This window comes from Xyrauchen texanus, chromosome 47 (genome assembly GCF_025860055.1).
Source record: "Xyrauchen texanus isolate HMW12.3.18 chromosome 47, RBS_HiC_50CHRs, whole genome shotgun sequence".
In the NCBI taxonomy this organism is placed as follows: domain Eukaryota; kingdom Metazoa; phylum Chordata; class Actinopteri; order Cypriniformes; family Catostomidae; genus Xyrauchen; species Xyrauchen texanus.
In genome coordinates, this window is record NC_068322.1 from 9165688 (window position 1) to 9192957 (window position 27270).

The following is a 27270-nucleotide window of genomic DNA, read 5'->3' on the forward strand; positions in this document are numbered from 1 at the left end:
CTTGTTTTCAGACAATATATCTTTATTAAATTACGTAATTTCCCTGAGAAAACGTATTCTCTGAAAACAATTACATTACAAGTACATTTATCTTATTTTTATTATTTAATTAAAATGTGTTTTAAAAAACAAATAAGAATGTTTACTGAAAAAATAAGACTGAGTATTTTGATGCATGTGTTGTGTAAAATGTGCATTGGCAACAGTGATTCATGAAAGTGTTTTGTTCTTTGAAAATGTTTTTGCCTTTGTAACATATTTTATAGTCATAGGAAATTGGGTCCATCTTGTCATGTTTTTTTTTTCTCTTCCACATGGTCTATCTTGCTTTTGTTTACAGCTTGTTCTGAGAAAAAAAAAAAAAAAAAGCTATGGAAAAACATCAGAGGAAAGTTGGAAAGACAATTATATCCAAACAAACAGAACATTTGTTAATGGAGTGTATAAAGTAAGTGTCAAGGATATGTTTGTGACTAGGCCCACACAAATCTAAATTATCATTATGCTATAGGGTCAAATGTCATATTGTATGTTGTAAGACTGAATAAACAGTTTCATGTGAATAATATACACATGCACAAAACAAATCTAACCGGGAAATACATTTCACCAAGTGCAACAAAATCCACTCAAAACATTGGAACATTGTTATTACTTTTCAATGACATTGACAAACATGATTTAATTTCATTCACTTTGTAAATTGAAGACCTGACAGATGTAAGACATTCACTTGTCTATCTGGCTTGAGTTAGATTGAAAGCTCTTCGCCCTGGACGTCTGGAGGCCATCTTTCCAGGCTCAAATCCAAGAAGCAACATCTGGCACTATTCATCTCTTGTTGGAATTGCTTTTGATTCAGTCACATGTCCACATGCTGACAGGAACACACTATAAAACTTTTGCTTGTTTGACGGCCCTCCAGTCCTAGTCCTACTGACATTCATGCAGCTTTTGTTGTCTAAACATTTCTTGATATGGACTTGGACTTATTCTTCATATCTTGACAGACGGATGGATGGACGGAGATAGATAGATAGACAGATAGATAGATGGATAGATAGATAGATAGATAGATAGATAGATAGATAGATAGATAGATAGATAGATAGATAGATAGATATATAGATAGATAGATAGATGGATAGATGGATAGATAGATGGATGGATGGATGGATGGATGGATGTCATAGCTTCTTTTCCCCCCATACTAATTGGTACAGCCAGCTCAAATTAACCAGCTCTCATAGGTATAGCATTACCCAGTGATGTGTGTGTGTGAAGAGCGTTATGTATCACCAGCTGTCTTCTATTCACCCTTACTTGTTGGTGATAGTCAGCAGGGGTGGGGTGGCAGGGTTGCCAGGCTCGGGTATGCATGGTGTACTGAGGAAATTAAATAAACAAGACTTAATGTGTCTTGGACGATCCGATAAGCTTTCAAACAGAAAATGGCAAGTGTAAATGAACCTAAATGTATTGCAATTAAATGAATTGCACTGGGATTGCCACACTGAGGGGTCCTCAACACATTGTGGAAAGAAAAAGTCTTCATTGACGCACCCCAATTGAATTTGTAAGCAAACGTTTAATAAAGGATGATAAATGTGATAAGAAATGGCAGAACACCACCACAAATTTGTATGGCTGTAATGCCAGCACAAAATTAAAAATCTTAAACTGGCAAGAAAGCCTAAAAGACAACACCAATCCAAGTCCTGTTCTAATGCATATAAATCAGTATAACAATGACATTTCTGCAGCACCTGCCACCATTGCAAATGGACACCAGGAAATAAGCTTCCCCACATTTGTTGGTAACATGGGAAAAGCATTACATTTCGGATATCTATCTGACATGAGATGGAAAACAGAGACAAATATATGTGGCCAGTTATAATCTGGATATGAGTGTTGGTATCCGGATATGAGCAGCTGCATATAATTAAGCTTTTTTTTTTGCTTCTTTTTTTTTTTTAACTTAATTTAAAGGAAAGCACATAACCAGATGTATTTTCTATTTTTGTTGGAGAAAAGTTCTTGTCCAACCTACAGTAGAAGCCAGTTTATCAAAGTGTTTGTCTCCATCTACTGACCTAATGTGCCAATACATGCATCAATCCAGAACACATCAAGAAAATTCAATTTTATTAAGACACACAAGTTCTACAAACATACATCAAACAAAGAGACATTTTGAAGCGAATTCTTCTACTGCCCTCAAAAGGATGCAATAGTCTTAAGACAAATCATTTATGAAGTGAACTTCCATTTTTATCAGAGCGACTGGTGATAGACATTCAATCTACAAATATGTAACTGTGCTCTAATAAAAGACTGCATATAACAGCTATTATATCATAATTAATGTGATGGGAAAATGCATATAAGTCACAACCAACAGACTTTCTAGCAGCTCAGATGAGTGATTCTTGCGCACAATGCTTTTACTTACATTTGAAATATAAGAATAATCTGTCGTCGGCATGAAGCAAAATTATTACAGATCGTAATCAGTACAGCAAATAAAGGATGTTCAATTAAATCATTCGTTTCAAGTGAAAAGCCACTTTCCCCCCAAATGACACTGAATTTCAACAAGGCTGATGTTGCTGTGGCAACTACATGAAGAGTTTGCAGCTGTGATTTGTTAGACAAAGCAATACTGCTCATTTTTTCCTTCACTCAATGAAACAACTTATGACATGAACCTAAACGGGAGTTCACTGAAAGCTCCAATCTGTAAGCATAATATTCAGTCATCCTAGTTGAGAAAATTGTTAGGCCATATTCATGAATGATAATTTGATTGATTGGTCCAGTGTACTTCTTAGTCCCTATAAGCAGGTTCCAACTCCTGTTTGAGATCTAAAGTAGCAGCGCATTACATACAGTACATTTAACATAACCAAATCAAAGCAAATACATGGTTGGTAAAAAAAAATAACAAATATATTCAGTGGACATACCTTATAATTTACACAAAGGTAAAAAATAAAAGGACTTTACTGAATTCTTCTTTTATATCTGCATGACTGCGGGTATCTTCAAGGCATTTTCTGAATGTTTCCTTTTTATCTACATTGCTAGGTCATTATGCAACAACTTTATAAAAAGCATTAGCATCATAAGGCGGTAATACCAAAAGTAGTCTCAGTAAAGACTATATAGCACATGCCTGGATATTTGGCTGTCCCGATACCCCTTTGAAAAAATGGCAAATGCTAAAAGAAAGCCCTTACAGTTATTATTTACGGTAGTAAAGCCTCATGCGGTTAAAGGCGGGCACAGTAGCAAGGTCATGTTTGTGTGTGTTGAAGTTTCAGGAACGGTATAAAGATGTAGAATGGTCAGTATGGGTCCAGTTTAATTTGCCTGTGCAGGCAACATGTGAACACCATTCCACACATCTGAAACACAAATACATACACACACAGACAATTAAAAATATATCCATATTTTGAATAAGACAAAAAGAGTAGGCCCTCACTGTGCTAAATTACATTTTATTGTATTTTTTAAAGTAGCCAAGTGGTTTACTTGACTGGCCAGGCTGGTGTTCAGCAGGTTTAGCTGTGAGCCAGCTGGTCTCCCAGCATGATCAGCTGGAAAGGGCCCAAAACCCTGTAAATCCACAAAACCAGACCAGCTTGACCAGTGGAAACCAGCTTGGTTTGAAACTTCTAGTCACTGGATCATCTTTCTGTTCAAATACAATCAAGGGCATGCACTGATGACATACTATAATTTGCAGTGAATGAGAAACTCCAATTTGGGGGATCAGGCAGGGTGATACAAAAACTACATTTCATAAACAGAGCTACAACAATGTCAAATTGTGAAATGCAAACTAAAAATCATTCAGTCCTAAAATAATAATTTGAAAGCACAGGCATGGTTTGACATGGCCTTGTTGCAGTTGTTGAAACTCTCTTTACAGAAGGCTTGAAGGAGGAGGCAAGCAGTGTACAGTTACTATGGAAACCTACATGCAAGGAAGCCGTTATGGAAGCAGTGTTGTAACTGGGTCAATTAGCATGTGTGTGTGTGTGTGTGTGTGTGTGTGTATGGTGCGTGTGTGCGCATGCCAGTATTTATGAAGTATACAGTACATTGTGTAGGCAGAGTCAGACCATTTCTAACTCTCATAATGAAGAGAGAGATAATCTAAGCATAAACATTAATTTAAAGATTTCCATGTTTCAAAACAGATTTCACTTTAAAGAATATTCTGGGTTCAGTACAAGTTAAGCTCAATAGTTGCAAGACACTTGCAATGGAAGTGCATGGGGGCCAAGTTTTGAAAGTTAAAATCCTCACTGTTTTAAAAGTAATGCCACAAGTATTGCCACAGGATATGCGTTGTAAACATGATTTTAGTGTGATAAAATCACCAACTAACCTTTTCTATGTAAAGTTCTAGCCAATTTTACAACTTCATTACCATGACAATGTAATGTCAACAAACACTAAACCCCTAAAAATGGCAGTAAAAATTCCAATTTAAACAACAGTGCAGCTCAAATAATATGCACGTTTTCACAGAACAATGAATGTAAGTGCTTTTATAAAATTATAAGCTTAACATTTCTCTTTAAACCCTTCAAAAATTGGCCCCATTCACTTCCATTGTAAGTGCCTCACTGTAACCTTGATTTTTCTTTTTTCTTTTCTTTTTTTTAAGAAAAGGAGGAACGAGTCAAAATGTATTTTTGTGGTAATCAACATTATGCCACAAATGCTGTCAATTGAGCATAACTCATACTGAACCCAGAACATGCCTTTAAGGGTATCCAGGTGCCAGTAAATGAGCTATAGACTAATCCAAAGCAACAATCTTAAGATTCATATAGGCAAGTTCTGGGAGATTGTGGCGTACTTTTTAGGATAAAGCTCATGACCAAGCATAAAAAACTCACTAGGTTATTTCATGTACCTCAAAAAGCAGTAATTCCATTTTAAAAAAGGAGATACAAATATAGTTGCCACTTATTTTGTTATTTTATTTTATAATGCAAAAACATCCATTAAGTGTGGTTAAAGTGACCAGATACTTTTTGGGGTCACTGTATGTGCCTAAAGTCTTGCAAATCTACAGAACTTCTAAAAACTCAGTCTACAGGATACAAAAAGGTAAACTAAAAATAGTCACAAAAATAGTCTGGTTCATCACCTAAATATGTGTGAATCATTATCTCTCTTAGTTGGAAAAAGTACAGTGCATCAGAAGACAATTTGGAAGCCAGGTCCTAGGAGGGCATTTAGTGGGCGACCATTTCCACTAAAAGCATGGTGCCTCATCCAACCCACAAACACAGAAATAAACCAGAGCTGGCAGTTCAATTCAATGCCAGTATTCCCTTGCCTTAATAATGCAGTTATTTTCATTTTTTTATTCTGTTTTAACTGTAGCAGTGTGATGCAGAGCAAATGAACATTCCGAAAGGACTGCTGGTTTATGATTGGTTTTAGAGGTTTCAAATACATAGAATAAGGACTTTAATCTTTATCCCACTGTGTGGTTGCTTTATTTGGCTTAAAATATGGTGCATTCATATATAGTTATTAGTCATTATGTCTATTTCCTAAAATTTCCCTAAATGGGGCAGTGTTTTGAAAACTTGAAACCGCCAACTAGTCGGTGCCAAGTTTGAATGTGTTCAAGTGCAAATGAGATTTGAGAGCTACGGCGGATGGGAACAATTTCAAGAAATCAGGACTTACGTTTTGGTCTTTCCCTCACACAAAGCTATTGTTTAGCTTCTGAATACTTAGAATGTAGTGCATTAGTCATATGTTCCACTTTTATAGTACTTTTGTGGTGCTCAACAGCCCTAGTCCTCATTCATTTTCCTTGTATTGAAAAGAATAGCCTAAATATTTGGCAAAATATCTCTATGCGCCAAAGAAAAATGAGAATCATATGGGGTTGGAATGGCATCAGAGTACATTTTAACAGAGTATTTATTTTGAATCCATTTAAAAAGCTTGGGCTTATCAAGCAACTCTCTTGGATGTCATAAAGCACTGAGTGAGGAGCAGTATTACTGTTGTCTTCCAGTCCTTCTAATGCTTCTCTAGAGGTAAATAACTATGTAGGAAAAGGAAGATTAACTGCACAGGAGAGAGACATGGGAATAAACCAAGAGTTGAGACTTGTAAGCAATCAGCAGGCCTACACAAAGAAATTGCTGTTTTCCCATGACTCCAGTCAGGCTTCTTAAGCAACCAATTGGCCCTGTTGCTAGGGTGGGTAGAGTCACATTGGATTAACCTCCTTGTGGTCACTATAATGTGGTTCTGGCACTCGGTGGGGCATGTGGTGAGTTGTATGTGGATGCCGCGGAGAATAGCGTGAGCCTCCACATGTGCTAGGTCTTCGCGGTTACGCGCTCAACAAGCACTGTGATAAGATGCACGGATTGATGGTCTCAGACGTGGAGGCAACTGAGATTCGTCCTCCGAGGCGAGTCACTACAACACCACGAGGACCTAGAGTGCATTGGGAATTGGGCATGCCAAATTTGGGAGAAAAGGGGAGAACCCTCCCTCCCCTCCAAAAGTCTTTGTCCACAGTGAGAGATACAATAGACAGGAAGCTAGAAGCCTGAAATAGATCAGGCACACTGGGAGTCCCACAGTAGGTTGCAGATGAAAGTTTAAATCAGGTAAAAGGTATAGTCTATTCGAAATAAGATGAGAAAAATTTAGATTTCTAACTGAATAACAGTTTGTTCATGCTGAACTCTGTAAAGAAATCCATCACATAAAAGCATCTGCAAAAAACTTCAATGTTAATGACCCCGTTTAGCACATAAAATGCTCTGGTTGCAGTGGCATTATTACTTGCGAGCTGTGGATTTTTCTCATTTGCCATGCAGTATTCAGCATGTGTTGAGTAAGACTCTGTTTGGCATGTGGTATCATGCCAAACAGACAAACCAGAGTTTAAAGCTTTACATAAAAGTCAGAAAACATGGGCATGAGGTGATCATGGCACAGCAGCATGCACACTCACACAGACATATGAACAAATACAGGCAACCTTGTCCTCAAATATCTGTTCTGGAGTTAAAAAGTGGTACTAGCCAATCAAATGTCAGAGAAGTCCTCTTCCTCTTCTTTATAGAGCAGATAAATAAAGCAGGCAGTCAGCACTGCTCCTGCTATCTACAGGTACGGGAGACACATACACACACACACACACACACAAACAGCACACAGAAACAAGAGTGAAAGAGACATAAACCAAGACAAAACAGAGACACATACTGTAATTGAAGACAAACATGACAAATTCCTGAAATACAATGTGATCATTTAAAGTGTTGGCTTTAGCCAAAGATATTCAGGAAAGAAATAGACACATAAACACAACAAGTTGGACACAACCAGAGACATAAGTGAGATGGGTCTCTCGTATACATATGAATGGGAGAAATTGTAATGCTCAATATGGCAGGTGTAGGAATGGAAGTTCCTCCTTACAGTTGAGAGAGTCAATCACTCTTTTTTTGATAAGAGACATCGCTTGTCCGTTTACTCGAAAACGTGCATGCTCATTAGCTGTTCCAGGCTGAAAAATAGCTGTTTTATTTTGTATTTTTTTGCATGATTTGCGGTTAAGTAACTACTTTTATGATAACATCTTTATCAGACTAATCTTGACCAACTGTTTTTGAGATTTCGGTCTACATGCACAACTGAAGTATTTGACCACCAAGTGATCTGACTAAGACTACATCCACATTAATCGCAATAACATTTGAAAACGTATATTTTTCTATACGTTTTGGCCTTCTGTCCACACTGAGATGACATTTTTGTCCAGCGAAAACTGAGCTTTTTTGGACAAGCACTTACGTATGGAAAATGTTTGAAAACAGCCTTGTGGATGGAGAGCATTTCGAAAAGAAAACGCTGTTTTAAAATGTATCCAGATTAATGTGTACGTAGTATAAATATCTGTATTGGAGCATGAAACAAATGTATCACAATGCTTGGATTACACAGAAAAATAAACACAAACCATTTGTTTTTTGCAAATGTGAACTGTCTAGACCCTGGCAGAGTAGCACTGTTTTTACTGGCATAATGATGGTAATAATGGAAGATCGTTGAAGAGGCCAAATTTAATTAGCGCACCCTATAGAGAGCTGCTTCAGGCCACTTTGAGGCTTTTTACTGTAAAATCATTACATTTTTTCAACACAGGACTTATTTTTAGCCACCTCATCACTCCAGAGCTTCATGTTTCTAGGGTAAAATGACCACATGACCAGCAGATGAAGCCTTGTTACTGGGAACACAACTGTTTTAGAAGTGCTCATCAATTTTCCAAGTGTGGACAGGCGTTTTGAACAATTTGAATAAACATTCATGAAAATGTTGTAGTTCACATTTTCAAACTTTTAACTGCCAACTCTATTGACATTGATTCACTTATTAGGGGGTTTAGACCATAAACTGCTTAATCCACACAACATACTATGCATTGTACACTGCATACTACTTTCCTACTTGAAAACTATTTAGAACACACATCATCCCAACTTTTAATTCAGATCCAAATTCATTAGCTCCTACTAGGAACACAACTTAATCAAAATCAATCAATGTCTGACAACAAAAACAAAAGTCATCAAAATACACACTCCCACCTCAGAGAGGTAATCAATATGATGTCTGAGAAAAGGTCCCATTTCACTAGAGTTTATATACAGAGTTTATTCAATGGAAAAAGATCAATGGTCCTATGCACCCTACAGTGAATGCAGAACACTCACGGTGAGATCTGCACTTAAGCTAAGAGCTCTTTATCTCTTTCTATTTCTCAGACCTGCTTGCTGTCTCCACCTCTGTTGGGCAGAGCTTAACAGAGACGACTATGTGCATTATTGGTTGAATGCAAAAAGAGAGTCCATTAAACGATTACCCGCAGGCCATTGCATCAGCTATTTAGGTAAGGCTTTCATGTTATTGAACTACATAAGAAGACCATCTCTATTAGGTTTGTTTTATAACATAAACCTCAAAACGTGCACATTTTACAGTCAACAGGTTGTACTTTGACTTGAGTTTGGCTGAAAATTAAATACCAATGCTATATAACTTCAAATAACAAACCAAAAAGTCTTAATAATTAATGATCAGTGTTGCATCACTGGAACACAAGGAGAGGTTTTTATGCAACTTGAAAATTAGATTTAAGAGCTGCAGCGGATAGTAACTTAAAGGGGCCATGCCGTGAGGAATCAAATTGTCCTGGATCTTTTAACATAGAAGAGGCCATTGTACTATAAAAACACAATGTAAGTTTTAGAACTCAAAACTTCATCCTCACTGCAAAATGACCATTTGTTGAAACCAAGCTGCTAAAACAACTCGTTCTCTGATTGATCGACATTGTGATGTCACACTGTTGTAGACATTTGTGTGGTGGTGGTGTAGTGGTCTAAGCACATAACTGGTAATCTGGTAATCAGTAGGATGCTGGTTCGAGCCCCACAGCCACCACCATTGTGTCCTTGAGCAAGGCACTTAACTCCAGGTTGCTCCAGGGGGATTGTCCCTGTAATAAGGGCTCTGTAAGTCGCTTTGGATAAAAGCGTCTGCCAAATGCATAAATGTAATGTAAATGTAATTTGTATCTGACCACCTCCACAACAACAAATGAATGACTACTTTACCTTATCATCTTCATAGCCCGCCTAGCAGCAGTGAGCAGTAAGATCGCAAGGAGCAGGTCAGCCAAGAGCAGAGAGCCAATCTTAACAGTGTGGCATTTACTGTCAAAAATGCCACACCAAAACAGAGTGTTTCTGACAAAGGGTCAGAATTAATGAGGGTGAAAAATTATAATGTTTTACAAATATATGACTGTTTTCACGCAAAACATTTTTTACTTCTATTATAAGTGAACCTCAAGGAATATATATATAAATAATAACAAAAAGCATGTCAGGGCCAGTTTAAATTTCAGCTTGTTTCTCATATAAAGCTATGGTTTGGCTTCAAAGGACTTGGGATCATATGGATTGATTTTATGGTTCTTTAATGGTATTTTTGGGCTTTTTGGTGCTTGACAGCCGTGGTAACTAGGAGCTGTTTTATGGAAAAGCGTGAAAAAAAAATGTGTGTTCCACTGGGGAGAAAGGGCATATGTGTTTGAAATGGCATAAGCAGAAAACTGACAGAAATGTTATTTCTGGGTGAGCTATTCCTTTAATTGCAAAATCCACCTGAGGAGGAGGGGCTTACCTGAAAACAGGCCACTCCTATCCCCACAGCCCCAATGATGAGCAAGTGATCAGCCAGAAACTGCTCCAGCTTAGTTATACAGCCACCCTGTGAGAAACCACAGCATTATAAACCACTTTACCACACTATCACTTCATAATGCATTTGTCATGTGAGACTCAGTGTTTCAGTATATAGGTGATTTAGTTTCTCAGTGATTTATGAGACTGTATCATGAATATGCCACAACATTTCACATATTGGCTTAAACTAATGCCTCACAAGAGGCCAGTTAATCCAGTGTTGTAATGTATTATGTTTAAATGCATAAAGTCATTTCCCAAAGAATATACAAAAATCTTGGCAGCAGTTAACTGTAATGTTACCCCACACTTCACAAGCTCAAATATGTTCTCGGTTGCACCTGCTTCACACACAGCTGTGGTCTCTTAGACTAAATAATTCCCAAGGGACATATCAAAGACTTCATGATGTTTTAGTTTGCATGCCTATTGTAGTTCCCATAGACGAGGAAGCATCAAAGCATGGGACAGGTTGGTTTTCAAATCTTAAAATATAACTGATGTAGCACCACATCACATTTACATAGCCCGATTGGTATATATAAGGTTCTGTGTTTGTCAAGCAAATTAAGTTTAATTATTAAATTGAGCACTATTAAAACTGAGAAGCACGTTTGGTAAAACGTTGGGTAAAACCTAAAGTGTATGTTACGATTTAACAGTGTCAGACCCACCTCCACTTTGTAAATGTTTGATGGGTGGTCCCTCTTCCCACACTGAGGGGTCATGGTCTTACAGCAGCTATCAGGGACCAACCTTGTCTCCGCCTCCGGGGATTTGATGTACACACTGTTTGTCCAATCATAAGAGTTGTTGCTCCCACAGCATTTGAACTATAGAGTAACATTTTATGAGATATGATTTCATATTTCAAACAAAGGAAAAAAGCATGGAATATTTCACTATTGGGATCATTAATGTTCTTTTACATACTGTAAAATCATTCAGTAAATTATGAAAATCACATTTGCACAATCCAAATACTCTTGACTTTTCACTTACAAAAAAGCACCATTGAAACATTTTTATCTTTGAAGTACCTTGGAGTACCATGTAAATACCAATTATTTAGTACCATGGTGTATATTAAAGTACCATGGTTTTAACATTTGATACCATCACAGCAACATAGCACCACCACAGTACTTTTGTGTCAGCTCTAACTAAACAACATGCTCTATAATAACTCTGACATTTGTAAAAAATGGCCTAGACACATGCTGGGATTTGGAGTTTCTCACATCCTGCTGTAGTCTGTCCACAGACTGAGTGATACTCTCTTTCCCAGGCTGAGCGAAGTTCTCTGTCATCGTCTTACTAAGGTGCTGTTTCAGCTCTTCACTCAGCTGTGAAAGAGTAGAGAAAGAGGGAGAAAATCAAAAAAAGAAAGAGATACAGAGTTTGAGAGAGGAACAGCAGACATAAAGCAGTGTCTCTTCTCTCAATTGTGTCATCTGTGCAAGACTGGTATGATCCTTAAACTAAATCCATCATAAAAGCAATTTGGAGTTTGTTTGTTCGTAGACATATTGTCCTAGAGACAAGGGCGATTGTAGGATTTCATTTCGGGGTATGTACAAAAACCCCACACTTGATTTGAAGGGTTCTTCAATCAAGAGTTTTTGGGGGGGGTCTTTTTAAAAATACATAATGAAAAAAAAACCATAGCAAATAATTGATACGTACTGTATGACATTTATAAATAAAATAATTGTACAAATTCATTGGTTCATATACTATAGTCCTGGACTCTGGAGTGGTAAACGGATTTGGCGTGCTGTCCATTATGAAGGAGCTCTGAGATCACTCCTCTGAACTATCTGACTAAAAGAAGAAAAATAAAGACAATATATAAAATATAAAGGGGAAGATGGGGAGGTAGAGGTATGGCAGAATAATGATCGGTGTGAGGAAAGCAGACGCTTATATATATATATATATATATATATATACGGCTACAGCACTAAGGCCCAATTTGCAGCTGGTAATAACAACCTTCTTGATTATTCAATTGGATGATTGATCATTTAAAACCTTTGTTTTGGCGTAATGATTAGGTGTTAGATGAGTAGACGTGCCTTCGCCATTTACAGATGCATATAGCGTTGTGTCTGATCACAAGATGTTCATTCTTATTCAGGAGCACCTCAGGGTTGTGTGAGCTTATCTTTACTCTTCACACTTTACACAGATGATTGCAAAACTGATATTCCAAATACATACAGAAGTTTTCAGATGATACTACGCTGTTGTCTTTTTTAGGCACTGAAGGTGATCCTAGTATTCATCAATATTGTATGGATATATTAGTGGAATGGTGTGAAAATATTTAACATTTTATCAATCCAAAGAAGACACATTAAATAATTGTTGGTCTTCCAGTGAACTTGTATCCTCCACCAGTCACTGTTCATAACACTCAGATTGAACTATTTTTCTCCTATAAATGTCTGGGTATCTATGTGGAAGCTGCTTTATCCTGGAGAGCACACATAGATTATATTTGTAGTATGGTACAACAATGCATTTATTTTCTTAGGAGACTAAAGTCTTTTGGACCACACAAACAGATCCCATTATTATGTGTTGTGCAGTATGGAATCAGTGCATGGTGCACTTGTCTCTCTTGACTCTACATATTTGTTCAAAGATTGTGAGTCAAATGTTTGAGTCAAATATTCAAGCTGCATATATTAAAAGTATGTTGTCTCTGGCAGGCAGAAGAATATCCGCTTTTGCCATCAAATAGAACATTTAGAGTCCCACAGGCTTGACTGAGCAGATGTCTGACGAAAAATATGTTGTAGTATTTGTTTCTGTTGTTTGTTGTGTAAATGTTGTGTAAATGTTGTGTAAATGTTAATTGATGAGTAACAGTGTACGTTTTGGGCAGGGTTGCGGAGTAAATACAAAATATTAGTAACTGTATTCCACTACAGTTACATTTAAAATCATTGGTAATCAGAATACAGTTACATTCAAAAAGTATTTTGATTACTGAAGAGAATACATTGCATTTTATTGTCATTTCTTTCAATTAATTTTTAGACTATTCACTTGGAAAACATTTATCCATTTGAACGATGCAATTTGAGGAGCTTTCGAACAGCAGTTAAACTGCCCTTCTTAAGACATGTTACATTCATAAAAGTTTATACTGTTGTGAGTGAAAAGGTGGATATGACGTCATTGAGGATTTTTCCCTTTAATAGTTTAATAGAGGAGCTACATCACGTTTCTACAGCTTAACAAGAAAACAGTTCGAAACGCTTTAACAAATGAAACATAAATCCAATAAATACACAATTACACACATTGTCAATGTTTTTTATGAGGTTAGGGTATTTTTACAAGGAATGCTAACAAATGTAGCCTTTAACATCGTATAGAAAGCTACAACCAATATATCTATGACGAAAATGCACGTTGGAGAATAACTTGTTTTCTCTAGTAAGACCTTTTGATGTTAGAGCAAAGATGTACTGTATCTTATTCTTAATGAGAATTTAATTATTGTTTTTCTGTAGAAATCCTTAAAGCAAGATACATTTTCTTACTTTACTTGTTTATTGTCAAAACAAGTGAAAAATTTGCCAGTACTGAAGAACAAAGTTTTGAAGATTTTGAGTAATCTAATGGAATACGTTACAAATGACATTTTACAGCATGTATTCTGTAATCTGTAAAAGTAACCTTCCCAACACTGGTCTTGGGGAAAAAAGACACATTTCAGAAGAAATTCTGAAAATAAAGTGAAATTAATCAAATACCAGATGTAAATAGGCCTTAGAGTCTTGACGTAAGTGTGTGAGTATGTGTATGGTAAATTCACTTACCGTTTGGTAATACACATAGGCCAGAACACCAGCCACCAACTCAATGAGGAAGATCAGAAGCAGACACGAGAAGTACTTTTGAAAAAAAAAAAAAAGACAATAAGCAAACACTTACGACAAATAAAATGAATACTCCAAAACATATAAACACAATAAACATTCATGTATATACCATAAATCATAATTAACCATGAGAAGTGTAACATTTATATGATATTTCATTCAAGGACTTTCAAACCTAACCATGTTTGCACTGTCAAGGGATTTAAAAGTGCAATCAGTAAGTTGCTGTTACTGTCATCTTGGGCTTACACTGATACCTAGAGGCATGGAGGAAGCATCATTCAAATGCAATAGTTTGCAGTTAAAGATGGTATTGTAGAAATTCATTATTCACAGTCAGTCATGATTAATTTAATCCACAAGTGAAATTATCCAAAAACAGGACGGTTACTGAGACTAAGTGAGCAGCAGTATTTGGCTGGTCATGTGATCCTAACATGGCAGCAGCCCCCATGAGGAGACCCTCTCCATGTAGAATAAAACAGCTTTTATAAGGTTACTGATATGACTGGAGTCTTCGTCTCATGTGAGTCATTATGATTAAATGTATGTGTTTCTAATTTGCTATTCATTTATTTAGGAGTAAAACTTATTTAATGAGGAAAAAAGTAAAAACTGCACTTTAAGTAAAAACTGATAAATCAAAAATAAAAATCTTGCTTGGTGCTGACAGAGGAGGAGGTCCTGACAAATGAAACTAAAAGACACAGTGACATTTATTCCTCAGAGGAAAGTTGTCAAAAATGTGCCAGCCTGGGAGAATGAGTGGGAGCAAAAGAGAGAGAGAGAGAGCGAGAGAGAGCGAGAGAGAGAGATGATAACAATCCCAAATCTGGAAATGTTTTCAGTGTGATAGATGGTTAAAATATTATTATTATTATTATTTAATGGTTTATTTGAGAACAAACCAACCAACAAACAGAACAATTATTTTTTTTCACACTCACCTACACACCTTTTCATTACAAATACACTTCATCATCACTCATTCTAATTGCATATTAAAATATTTAAGCTGAAAAAAGTATCTATCCTTTCTTTGTTTATTTTCTTCATCACTAATTATCAGGATTAAAATGTAAGCAAGTAAAATCAGAAACACACGCATGCACGCACGCACGCACGCACACACATCGCACATGCTGTATCTTCTAGTGCTCCAAACAAAGAACAGGAAGTGCAATGTTATTTATATAAACACCAACACAAGTGCTGACACAACTAAAGCAAATGAAGTGAACCTTTTCAAGGTTGTTCAAACAATACAGCGCACCGAACAGCTGTTAACCTTGTGGTAGCTGTTTTGTATGTGTGTGATGCTGTTGTTTATGCATATATATCCAGAGGTTGCACTCCTTCATAGAATCATACATATGAGTGAAATTGGGCTATACATAAATAGCACTGCTGCAGTGGCAGTCACAACCTTCCTTGTCTCTCTTTCTCTCACTCTCACTCTCACTCTCACTCTCACACACACACACACACACACAAATATTTTAAAAATGGAGAGAAAAAGAAGCCTGTCTGTTCCGCTTTGTCAAAGAGCACTCAGTGCCACCCAACTTGAATTAGCACTTGGTCATCAAACAGAGCCAGAGGTGACCAAAAAGAGACAGGTCACGTAAAGTCATTATATCTAATAAGTGAAGTAAATGGATAAAACGTCAAAAATATTGGTGATGAAAATTGAATACGTAGACGTTATTAAATCACACCCTCGCAGAGTGGGCCTCTGGTCCATCACTCTCCCTTTACCGTGGACAGACAGCTCCTCTGCTCTCGAATGACAGCAAAGCAGCCCAGGAAGCCAGTGACCATGACCAGTCCCCCCGCCAGAATCAGAATGTAGGCGGACACAGCGAATGTACTGGAGGCCAGAAGACTCAGGTAGTCTCCTTTGTCGACCAGCGTCCAGATCCCGACACCCATCACCACCCCACCACCCATCTGAGAGGGAGAAAGACATTAGAAACACTACTTTTGAAAGACATATTATAACCCATATTAAGCTCTATTGACAACATATTGTATTTGACATGAAAACAACTGCATTTACAACAATGCACTTACAATAGAAGTCTATGGGGCCAGACATTGCACTGGGATAAATGTTAAATACACACTGTTTTTGAAAGTATAGCCACAATTATTGATAATTGCAGACTAGTGTGATAAAACTGCTTAATAACTTTATCTCTGCAAAATTATTATCCAACTTTCACAATGCCTTGCCCCATAGACTTCCATTGTAAGTGCATTGCTGTGAACATGCTTTTTGTTTGTTTTTCACTAACTGACTGATGAGACTTATTCACTGTGGTAATCGACAGCATGTCACAAATGCTGTTGCTAGAGCTTAACTAAAGCAACAAAATCTTTAAAATGTTGTCTTAAAATCTGAGAGATGGAGTGTGAAAACCACAGTGTTTATTACAGATATCAAACTCTCTAATTTCAAATGACAAACAGTTATTTCATGATTTTGCAAACTACTCATTGTTCCACCATGACTCAAAGGAATATTTAATTTTTTTATTTAAGATTTAATACAATTTAATTTGACTTGCCTTTTCTTTAAAAAAAAAAAAAAAAGAAGCAGAGAGGCACTTGCAATGGAAGTGAATGGGGGCCAATTTCTGAACGTTAAAATACTCACTGTTTCAAAAGTATAGCCACAAGACAGATAAGATATGTGTTGTAAGCAAGGTTTTAGTGTGATAAAATCACTTACTAAACTTTTCTGTGTAAAATTATAGCCAATTTTACAACTCTGTTATAAAAATACACACATTTTAACATACAAATGAATGCAAGTGCTTTTATAAAATTATAAGCTTCACATTTATGTGTTTGAACACTCCAAAAATTGGCCACATTCACTTTCATTGCAAGTGCCTCAATGTAACCCATTTCCAAAATTCCAACAGTTCTTCCCTTCAGCTTTCCCATCTTTCTTTGACACTTTCCATTACCAAACTCAAACCACAGCCTTCCCGGAGTACTTTGACCTTCTCCAGTCCCCTGTGATGCTTGCATACCACACACACTGTCCAGTCACCCATGAAGAGGACTTTTGGTCAATTTTAAAGGCGTAAATAATATCGTCACTAAAAGTACTGCATTAAATGAATTACATGCAGTTAATACTGAATATAAAGTTAGGTCCAAACGTATTGAGTATTGAGAGTTCGCTTGCAATGATGCTTCTAATTTGCATTATTATTAAATACAAATAAATTTGTACTAGAAATTATATTATATGTATAATAATTTAAGATGAAAAGTTGAATTCAAAAATGTACATGAATTCCAGAATTTCCTAGTATTTGGTCCCACTTTTTCTTCACTGACAGCATACACTTGAGCTGGCATGGATTGACTTTTTTTGTGCAAAAAATAATGATCCATGTAATCCAGCATGATTTGAGAATGTTCCAAAGAGCATCTTATGCACTCTGATTCAAGCAAATAATTCTGACCCTTTTGTACAAGGGAGTTATGTCACAAATTTGTTATATTTGGTTCGTGAACTAGAAATTGAGCAGAAACTTAAATATTTAATATTCATTTTAGATTATGATTTAAAAAAAAAAAAATTATCCTAAAGATTTTCTTATTTCAAAGTTAAAATGAAAAAATTAAAAATAAAAAAAAATCACAGATTTTGTATGTGGCCTCATTAGACTGTAGGACCCCACTATATTTCAAATGTTATGTTTTAAAAGAGAGGACAAATGAAACGCATTCTGCATTCTGGTGGTGGCGTAGTGGTTAAAGCACAGGACTGTTAATCAGAAGATCACTGCTCGAACCCCACGGCCACCACCATTGTGTCCTTGAGCAAGGCACTTAACTCCAGGTTGCTCTGGGAGATTGTCCCTGTAATAAGTGCACTGTAAGTCGCTTTGGATAAAAGCGTCTGCCAAATGCATAAATGTAAATGTAAGGTGTGGCTCTTGAATCATTTCCTGGAATGGTCTGTCTTGGGCTCAAGCTAAAGCACAGCAGCACAAAATTCACAAAAATGTCAGAATCACTGGGGAGCATTTAGTACACAAACATAAATTCAATCCAAAAATGCATTATAGTGAGAGATACTTGCAGTCAAATAGCAGGTTTATCTCTTTTCATTGAGCACAGTTAATGCTTTCAAAAAAGAAATTCAAACCTAGAGTGTGCTGTACTTGTTGAGCTGAGGCACGAGTGGGTAGGAAGAGAAAAAAGGTCAGAGAAGTGAGAGTTGGAGGCGAGAGATAGAGAGAGAGAGAAGAACAAGACTAATATCTAGAGTTATGGATCTTCATTCGTTGTACTTGCACTCTCTCAATCATGGGTGAACCTTAAGAAATGAAGGTCACCCCCCCACAAAAAAAGGAGTATATTTTACATAAAGAAAATGAATATATTCTGAATTGTGATATTATTTTCATAAAATTACAATCAGCACGAATTGAGTAAAACAACAATTAAAAAATATACTTTGCAATTGATATCTTTCATCTTCAAATTACATTGATGCTAATTGCTGGAGGGACATTCTCATTCTAGACAGCATTTGATTGGACAAAAATCTGTGCAGTGCAAAATGAGTCAGTTTTCTCAAAAGAGAAAGAATCCCAATTTTAAATGCGTAAACCTGTTAAAAGTTAATTTTGTCAATGTTAAGAAGTACATTAGCACATATAGATCAGGGCTAGTAGGATGTGAAAATCTAGGGGAGCAATTCCCCCAGCCCCGCCTTAGACCTGGCCATGATATAGATACACTCAAAACAAACACACACATGGATTACATGGCACAAAATTGTAATTCTGATTCCATGGGGTCTTTAAACTCAACAGTTTGTGGATTTCGGACTCACCCAGAAAAGGAAGTTGAAAACGAAAAGGAGGTACTTGAGACAGACCGTTATCCAGTCATCCTGCTCTTCCTTATACATGCTGCTCATCTTTCCTGTTAGCTGAGAAAAGAGAGGATGCAAAATGGAATTGGAGGTTTTTCATATTAGGGGAACTCTTTTGAGTATACATACAGCAAAAAATATATATTTTTAAATGAACAGGAAGAGGAGGTGTGCAGGGGCATAAACAGGCTCTTGGAAAGATGGCACTCAAACACTGTTCTTTTCCTTGACATGGTAATTAACAGCTGTGGCCTCTGGGTTTATGCGGCAAACCACTGACATGCTCCGTCTCAGGACGGCAGCCATGTAAGGCTGTTAAAATCAGGGTGTTTGGTTTAAAATTGTTGAAAAACTATGCACACCCTATCCCACACGGTTGGTTTTCAAAATCTCAGGGATCTCGAGTACAGCACAAGATTGTAAAGGTGATTGGCACATGCTGTACCAAAACACAAAACTAAGCTTTATTCACCAGTTTCAGAAAGTATCTGTCAGAGACATGGCCTGGTGGATATGCACTTGCTCTGATATATTGTACAGTACACATCTCCATGCACTTCCGCTGTTTCGGGATGGACTTCAAAGACACCTAATCATTAATCTTCCAGTTCATACACAATTCATTAGTTTTAAACATTGACCACCTTATACTCAGTTCACATACTGTAAATAAATCAAGACTTGTACTACAAATAAATAACTAGTACTGGCAATATTTTCATGCTATATAACCAGAGGTGAACTAGCTCCCCCAGCTGAGCCCAAGCATCTTATAGAATGCTGTGTTCCTTGCCACAGTTGACTTTGGCTTGCTCACTGGGGGCCTAAAGACAATCAATTTTTAAATTAGCACTCAGTAATTTTTGTTTTAATAAGGAAACAATTGCTGAGAGCACATCTGAGGCATGATTTTCAATCACGTTATTTAATCAAACCACACATCGAGGACTTTAAGACATCACACTATCATTTTCTGTTACATCATAATGATCTGTAAAGCTGCTTTGAAACTATGTTTTTTGTGAAAAGCTCTATACAAATAAAAATGACTTGACTAAAGCGGCACTTGTGTGTGTGACACAAGTTCGAGTCACTTGTTGATCCCACCCTCCCTCTAATGCCTACTGTACTGTTGATAAAAGTGGCATTAAAGGCATTTTGACCATTAGGGTGAGCAATAGGTTCTTTTTTTTGTCTGACCAGGGAGATTGGTGGGGGTAGGTCCTCTTGGTTGTTTTGCAATCTAACTGGGGGGCACAAAGAAAATCTAGCCCAGACCTGGCTATGCTAAAGCAAACAAAGAACTTGTTCAGAATGACTGGTGGACATATTGATTTTCTGATCACGTGTTGTAAATGTATGGAGAAAGCCCAAGCTGTGTGTCAGAAGTAATCATTTAGAGTGCTTTTTCTAAAAGATTATTTACCTACACTTAACAGTAATATATCATTCATAATGATGATGGAATGCAGACCTAAGTACACCGCTGAGTTTGATATTATGATTTAGAAATATTCAACTTTCCTTGTGTGAAGCATGATATTTGTTGATATATCTGGATTCTGAATTCAGGACAATTGCATTAATGTATCTCTTTGGGAAAGTCTGCCTGATAAAGAGACCCATCCATCCTGCTGTCCACTCTGTTGACAGACCAATGGCTTTGGCTGTGTTGTTATGGGTTACCTCAAGTATTCAAAGAAGAGTTTCAAGAATTTTAGGGAAACCTATTCTTCTCATCTACTCAACACTATTTCCGTTTAAAAGATTAGAGCTCTAATAGACTAAAACGACATTTTAAAATTTGAAATGTATTATCTTGTTATACCCTTTTTTTTATATATTACATGGTATGCCAGGTACATTGATGATATAATTGTATTTATTTTTTTTTCATCAGTATATTAAATCCATAAATACAAATTTGAAACTTACTTGGCATATAGTCAGACAGAAATTCATTTTTGGTATCTAAGCATTATTAAGAGTCAAGATAGGGACAATTTTCCGAAAAAGTTCCGACCGCAACACTATTTCAAGAGCAGATAGTTTCCATAAAGGTAGCCTAATAGATAATATCCCATTTGGGCAGTTAAAACGATTACGTCGATTACGTAAGCAAAGGAAATGAAGGAAAGATTTAAACAAAGAGGATATAAACAGGGATCCCTTAATCAACAACTTCAAAAAACGAGACTTGTGGATAGAAAAGATGTAGTCCTATTTAAGAAAAATCACAGACCCTTTAAAACAAGTCAACTTTATTTTGTTCCTCAATATAGCACAGAGGCTATAAAAACGTATTACAAAAACGTAATAAAAGAAATTGGGATGTAGTACAAAGTGATCCTATGTTAAGGGAAGTGTTTCCGGAGCCACCAACAATCGAGCACCTAACATTCGGGACATCTTAGTACGTAGATAGCTTCCTCCTCCTTTGTTGCAAAACTGGCTCACACAACCTACATGTACATACCCAAGTGGACATTATAATCATTGTCCTAACATATTTAAAGCAAGAGCCTTCCCCGATGAACATAAGGGTACGCCTTATGATATGAGATATACTTCGTGTACAGGTTGCAGTGTGGTAAATGCGAAAATGTCTATGTTGGATGTACAAAATCACGGCTAAAAGATTGATTGGCTGAACATAAGCACACTATTAGATCAACAAACAAATGTATCCTATGGTGGTACACTATCCTTATTTTGCAATGCGGAAATAAGCAACGGCTGCATTTCCAGCGAATGTGTACAAATTCTGCTGTTACTGACCACAATGTAAATAAATAGAAGGATAATATATAATAATAATAATAATGTTCATCAGAATGCTGGCATAATATCAGATAATTTTGCAACATCAGCATTTATAGTAAAAGATTTACTAAATTCACATATTGCTGCATGTTGTTGTATTGAAGAGACGGTAATAAAATTTGCTTCTAACTTTACCGAGATTGGGACGACGCAGTGTTTCTTGTCTCCATGTAAACCTCCATTTATATGTGCCTGCATAACCTACAATGATGACTTTATTTGTTTGTTTCCAAACGCGATGTTTCATGATGTGCGTGTCAGTTTATATGCACCGCTAAGAAAGAGAGAATGCTCTCTGACAAGAACTGAGAGTAAAATGCATTTCTTAATTTGTCAAGATGAAACAAGCTTTGGTGCAAAGAAAGATAAAGCAACGTTTGCCCAGCAGCTTTCTTCTCTCTGCTGGTTGTGTAAAGTTTGTGGGGGTGTGTCAGACTGTATCTCTCATTCATTCTGCCTGTGCAACAGGCTGCTGAAACAATGGCCAAATGCGATATATGGTTAATCTATATGCAGTCAAATGAATGAGTTTATGAAAATCATAATTAATGATAATAATAAAATGACATATAATGTCAGCCTGTAATATAAAGCAGCATAATGTAGTATTTTTGTATCACTAATGTGGTGTACGATACCGGAAGTGGTCAACATTCAAGGTTGATAATGGTGGCGCCCTAGTTTCGCTAAAAAAATAAGGTAAGATTTAACTGGCTTTTTATGAGTTATTTAGGATTTACCAAGGTTTACTGAAAATTCAGTGGACTCAATCCCTCTTCATATTGTGCGTGCTCTATCATCTGAGGTAATTATGTGAGTTTTACTTGTTTGTCTCATCTCATTATCAGTTTAAACAAAAAAAAATATTTGGGGTGTGTAAATAGTGTTTTTTTATGTTATTGTAAATGTATATTGTTGTTGATTGATCATTGTATTATGCGAATATTGATATACTCACTGTTTTGCGAATAATTGTACTAATTTGAATGATTGCTCTATGACTTAAGCTCATTGGCGTCGCCGATGTCAGCAAGATATCTAGCATGTTAAATATCTGGACCTGTCTGCGATTCCAATCAAGCAATGTGAAATATGTTTTGACTAAATACAACTGCAGCGTTGACCTACAGCCAATGAGAGAGCAAGAAACAGGGCACGGGAAGTTTCAGTGTGAGTCCTGATGTACCTGCAATAGAACATCAACTAGCATGGCTGCGGTATCAAGAAAGTCTCATTGGACCAAAGAATTGGAGGAGACATTAGTGGCCTATTTGATGTTTCATCTGAACTGTACCACAACCGGGTAGAGAACGAGAAGAGTTGGAGAGAAATTGCCAATTCTCTTGGACAAACATGCGTTATGTTCTTGCGTTCAAAACACTTGACGGAGTGCAAATGCGAACCAAGCGATCTCAAGATGTGTTTAAAGATTGAGTATTAAACTATATTTAACTTGACACAGTGACCTAAACATTTTAATTTTATGACGCAACACACCCGAGACGTGACACAAGCGTGTCTGACGCAGGTCGTATGGTCTTTACCTCACAAAATATTGAATTACCAAAAAGGTTAAGGAGGTGTCCTTTAAACTGTTACACCGTTTTTACCCAGTCAATCTTTATTTAAGAAACCTGCTCCCTGAAATAGATTCACTTTGCTCCTTCAGTAATGCTGTAGATGAATCTGCACCCTCATCTTTTTTGGGAATGTGCCCACGCTGTAGTATTTTGGAGAAAATGTTGTTTGTTTGTACGTACCGCTATTTTAACTAGTTTTTCTTTGTTTTATAAAGACGTTGTATTTGGTTTTCACAGTTTTGATAACTTAAGTTAATATTTTCTGATTAATCTGTTTATTTTTCTTGCCAAGTTTTTTTACACATAAGTGTTCATTTATTTCTATAAAGCCCCTATTTGCACTTTTTTGTAAAGACTTAAAATATTATTTAAATACTCTTTGTAACTCCAAAGCATTGAAAACCATTGCACTATGTAATGAATATAATGACTTGGCATTATTGTAAAATATATCAGTAGTATTGTGTACTATGTATACCCCTGGCTTGTTTCTAAAAAAAAAAAAAATGTCTGACGCAGATGTAAATTGACGGGTCCTTAAACAAGCCCTCATAATAAATCTTGAACTGATTGACAAATTCACTTGTGAAATGGATTGCTGTGAACTGTGTGCCAATGATTGACTTATGATCAATAATATGGTAGTAAACAACACATTGTATTCTAAAACAGCTTTTTGTATGGTCTTATCAATGATTAACTCTTCTGCTACAAGAATGTAAAGCATTTTAATTATCTGAATATATATATATATATAAATATATACATAAATATATATATATGTAATTCTTTTTTAGATTTAAAGATAAATATGTATAATTATTTCATCATTACATTATATAATATTATAATATTTGTATGTGCGATTAATTAATCGGGACACCATGTAATTAATTCGATTAAAAATTGTAATCGATAGACAGCCATAATTGTAATCAATAAAATATATGATTAAAAACATACACATCATATTCTGAAATGTATAACATGATCATGCATTTGTTTTTGTATCTCGTATCACTTCTCGCGTGTACTCTGTTGTGAAACGTAATTTGGAGTCCAGGCAGAGTCGTCGGGGATTCGTCAAGAGTAAAATGTCTTGTAATGTTTTCACCCCTGTCGCGGATTCGTCATGTAATTTGAAAATGTGGTGCAAGTATTCTTGTGCCCTGACCAGTCTGCAGATACGCGTTGGCCTTTTAATATTCTGTTGCTTATGAAATAAACACTCTGCATTGGAGATTGAGTCTTGCTCTTTTTCTAACAACTGCCATTTGATGTTTTGACATAATTTACAGTCAGAAAAAAAAGATCTTTAAAGAACAACAACAATATAGCTTCGTCAGAAAGCATCAGGTATGAACGTACGTGAAGTTAGGTTTAAAAGTTTAAACCTTTCTTTGGTCTATTTTCCTGCGTTTCACTTCGGGTCTATCGCTGTGTTCGCGGGGCAGTTTGTTGCTCGCCATTTGCCGAGACGTCAATCGATTCAAAAGACACGGATGCGTGTCATTTTTTAATTATGTTACTAAACACCCAGACCAGTTACTTTTCTGAGCATATAAATAACTAAAACGCACGTTTTAGTTATTTACATACTTCCTCCAATCCCCCATGTACAGAGAGCAAGGTGGCTTTATCGAGTAAAACATATCGTAAATTCAAATGTAGAGCAGATTATCTTTCCTCCCACAGATGTTGGCCTTGCCATTTGCTTTCCAAAACGCAATCAACTTATCTCAGTTTCTTCATTCTTGTCACACTTTTCGCGTTAATTAACGTAAAAATCCAAACAGTATCGTGTGATGTCACACTATTTTTTTTTTTTTTTTTTTTTCTAAAACCACCACGTAGCACACCTGCAGTGCATCTTACAGTGTTTGGGACAAACACAAAAGTCACAATCTGTCTATATCGCATTGCGAGAATACATCTGCTTCTTAAACTTACCTTAAAAGGCAGCGCCTCCGCAAGAACCGAAACGCAGATAAAGGTTTTTTTCCCTCCACAGAGAGGCTTGTTGCTCCGCAAGTGTGTGTCCTGTTCTCGGGGGTAGCGGAGGGTCAGCGCAGGATGTGGGGAGGAAATACAAAAACAACCCGCCCCTTCGTTTCATGAGATTAAATACAGCGAGCTATTCATCTTCGAAGGCTGCTCATGGCTATATTAGTATTATTAGTATACCTTAGCATGTTGCCCTATCGATTTCTCTAGGTTTTTTTTTCTTCTTTCTCTCTCTCTCTCTCTCTCTCTCTCTCTCTCTCTCTCTCTCTCTCTCTCGTAAAACAAGGCCGTTGAATAGAAAGGTCATGGCTGTATTTTCTGCATTTGCAATAAACTCTGTAACAACTAGTGCAGCAGTAGCAATGTGTAAAATTGCTAGTGTGAGATGCAAAACTATCAACAGAGAAAGCCAATCAGAGGGGAGAACAATCCGAAAAGAAATGTTCGTAATACATGTGATAGACATGTAAAGGGGTAGTTTAATCATGCTGCAGAGTTCAGGGTACACATAAACATTACATTCGAAATCTGCATTCAGATTGAATGGCTTGCAGATTGACAGAAATCTGCATTCAGATTGAATGGCTTGCAGATTGACAGAAATCTGCAACACCAGCTGCTTAGAGGTGGAGTACTGTGTGGATTTGTCATAAAGTTTCTTTTAATTACTTTAAAGGAATTTACTTTAATATAAATATTCCAGGTTCAATACAAGTTCAATACAAGTTTTTCTCAGTTGACATATTTGCGGCATAGTAATGTGAAAACCACAATTTTGACTCGTCCCTTTATCTAAAAAGAGAAAGAGAGAGTGAAAATAGTGGTCACAGTGAGGCGCTTATAATGGAAGTGGATGGGGGCAATTTTTGGAGGCTTTAAAGGGACATATTATGCAAAATCCACTTTTTCAATTTTTTGGAACTTAATTATGTCTAGACAACCACAAAATATGGCAAAAGACCATCCTCTCATTTCTTTCCTTTCCCCATCAATAAAAAACAGTGTCTCAGAAAGTGCCGTTCAGGTTTGCAGCCACTTATGACCTCAAAAGGGGAAAGGTACCGCCCACAGCTGGGGTAGAGATCCGCCAGAGTAACTTAGATCCATCGTCATTAAATCCTGAGCGAACAGTCCGCCATATTTACCTCCATGCTAGAGCCGCTTGTGCTAATATGGACTGCTTCATCAACGATGGTCAACTCAAGACATGCTTCAAAGCTAAGGATGAAGGATGGATCGATACCAACTCTCCATGACCCAACTTTAGATTTGCAAGTCGTAAATTTTGCATTTTATACTTCAATCAGGAGAACTGAGCGGGCTGGTGGGTCGGCCGCGGAATGTGCCGAATGGGCCGCGATATGCAGAACGGACCACAAAACGGTGCCACGATATGCAGAAAAGGACAGCGAACAGTGTTTACATCTTGTGGCTATACTTTTGCAACGGGGTATTTTAACATTTACAGATTGGCCCCATTCACTTCCATTGTTCCTCACTGTAACACAGATTTTTGTTTTTGTTTTTTAAAGAAAATTAGGAACAAGACTAAATACATTTGTGTGGTAATCAACATTATGCCAGACATGCTGTCAATTAAGCTTAACATGTATTGAACCAGGAATATTTCTTTAAGTACCTGCACCTGTCCATTGTTTTTTCTCTTATTGTGAGGAAAGCAAAGACACTGGTGAGGCAATGACAAAGTAAATTGCCCTACCCAATGGACTCCAACT

General features: G+C 36.7%; 1 protein-coding gene across 2 annotated transcripts; it reads right to left on the reverse strand.

Moving 5' to 3' along the window:
• Nucleotides 1-2125: 2125 nt before the first annotated feature.
• Nucleotides 2126-25681, reverse strand: LOC127639222 (tetraspanin-11-like). Of its 2 annotated transcripts, XM_052121130.1 has the most exons (9): nt 25481-25681; nt 19086-19184; nt 15980-16171; nt 14159-14233; nt 11564-11668; nt 10997-11155; nt 10261-10347; nt 7090-7170; nt 2126-3410 (listed from the first exon to the last, which is right to left on the reverse strand). In XM_052121130.1, the coding sequence occupies exons 2-8, from the start codon at nt 19170-19172 to the stop codon at nt 7093-7095; spliced, it is 783 nt and encodes a 260-aa protein (XP_051977090.1). In that variant the 5' UTR covers nt 19173-19184; nt 25481-25681; the 3' UTR covers nt 2126-3410; nt 7090-7092. The 2 variants fall into 2 exon arrangements, with proteins under 2 accessions (XP_051977090.1, XP_051977091.1); XM_052121131.1 differs by lacking the exon at nt 7090-7170 and having other exon boundaries at nt 2127-3410; nt 25481-25679.
• Between the last annotated feature and the right edge of the window lie 1589 nt (nt 25682-27270).

What these genes read in the sequence shown, in the direction of transcription:
- LOC127639222 (XM_052121130.1), bottom strand. Translation starts at nt 19,172, where the DNA reads ATGAGCAGCATGTATAAGGAAGAGCAGGATGACTGGATAACGGTCTGT. An exon ending in CCTATGTGTATTACCAAACG is followed by an intron (nt 11,669 to 14,158) that starts GTAAGTGAATTT and finishes ACTCTTTCACAG; the next exon opens with CTGAGTGAAGAGCTGAAACA. An exon ending in TAGGAGTGGCCTGTTTTCAG is followed by an intron (nt 7,171 to 10,260) that starts GTAAGCCCCTCC and finishes CCGTACCTGTAG; the next exon opens with ATAGCAGGAGCAGTGCTGAC.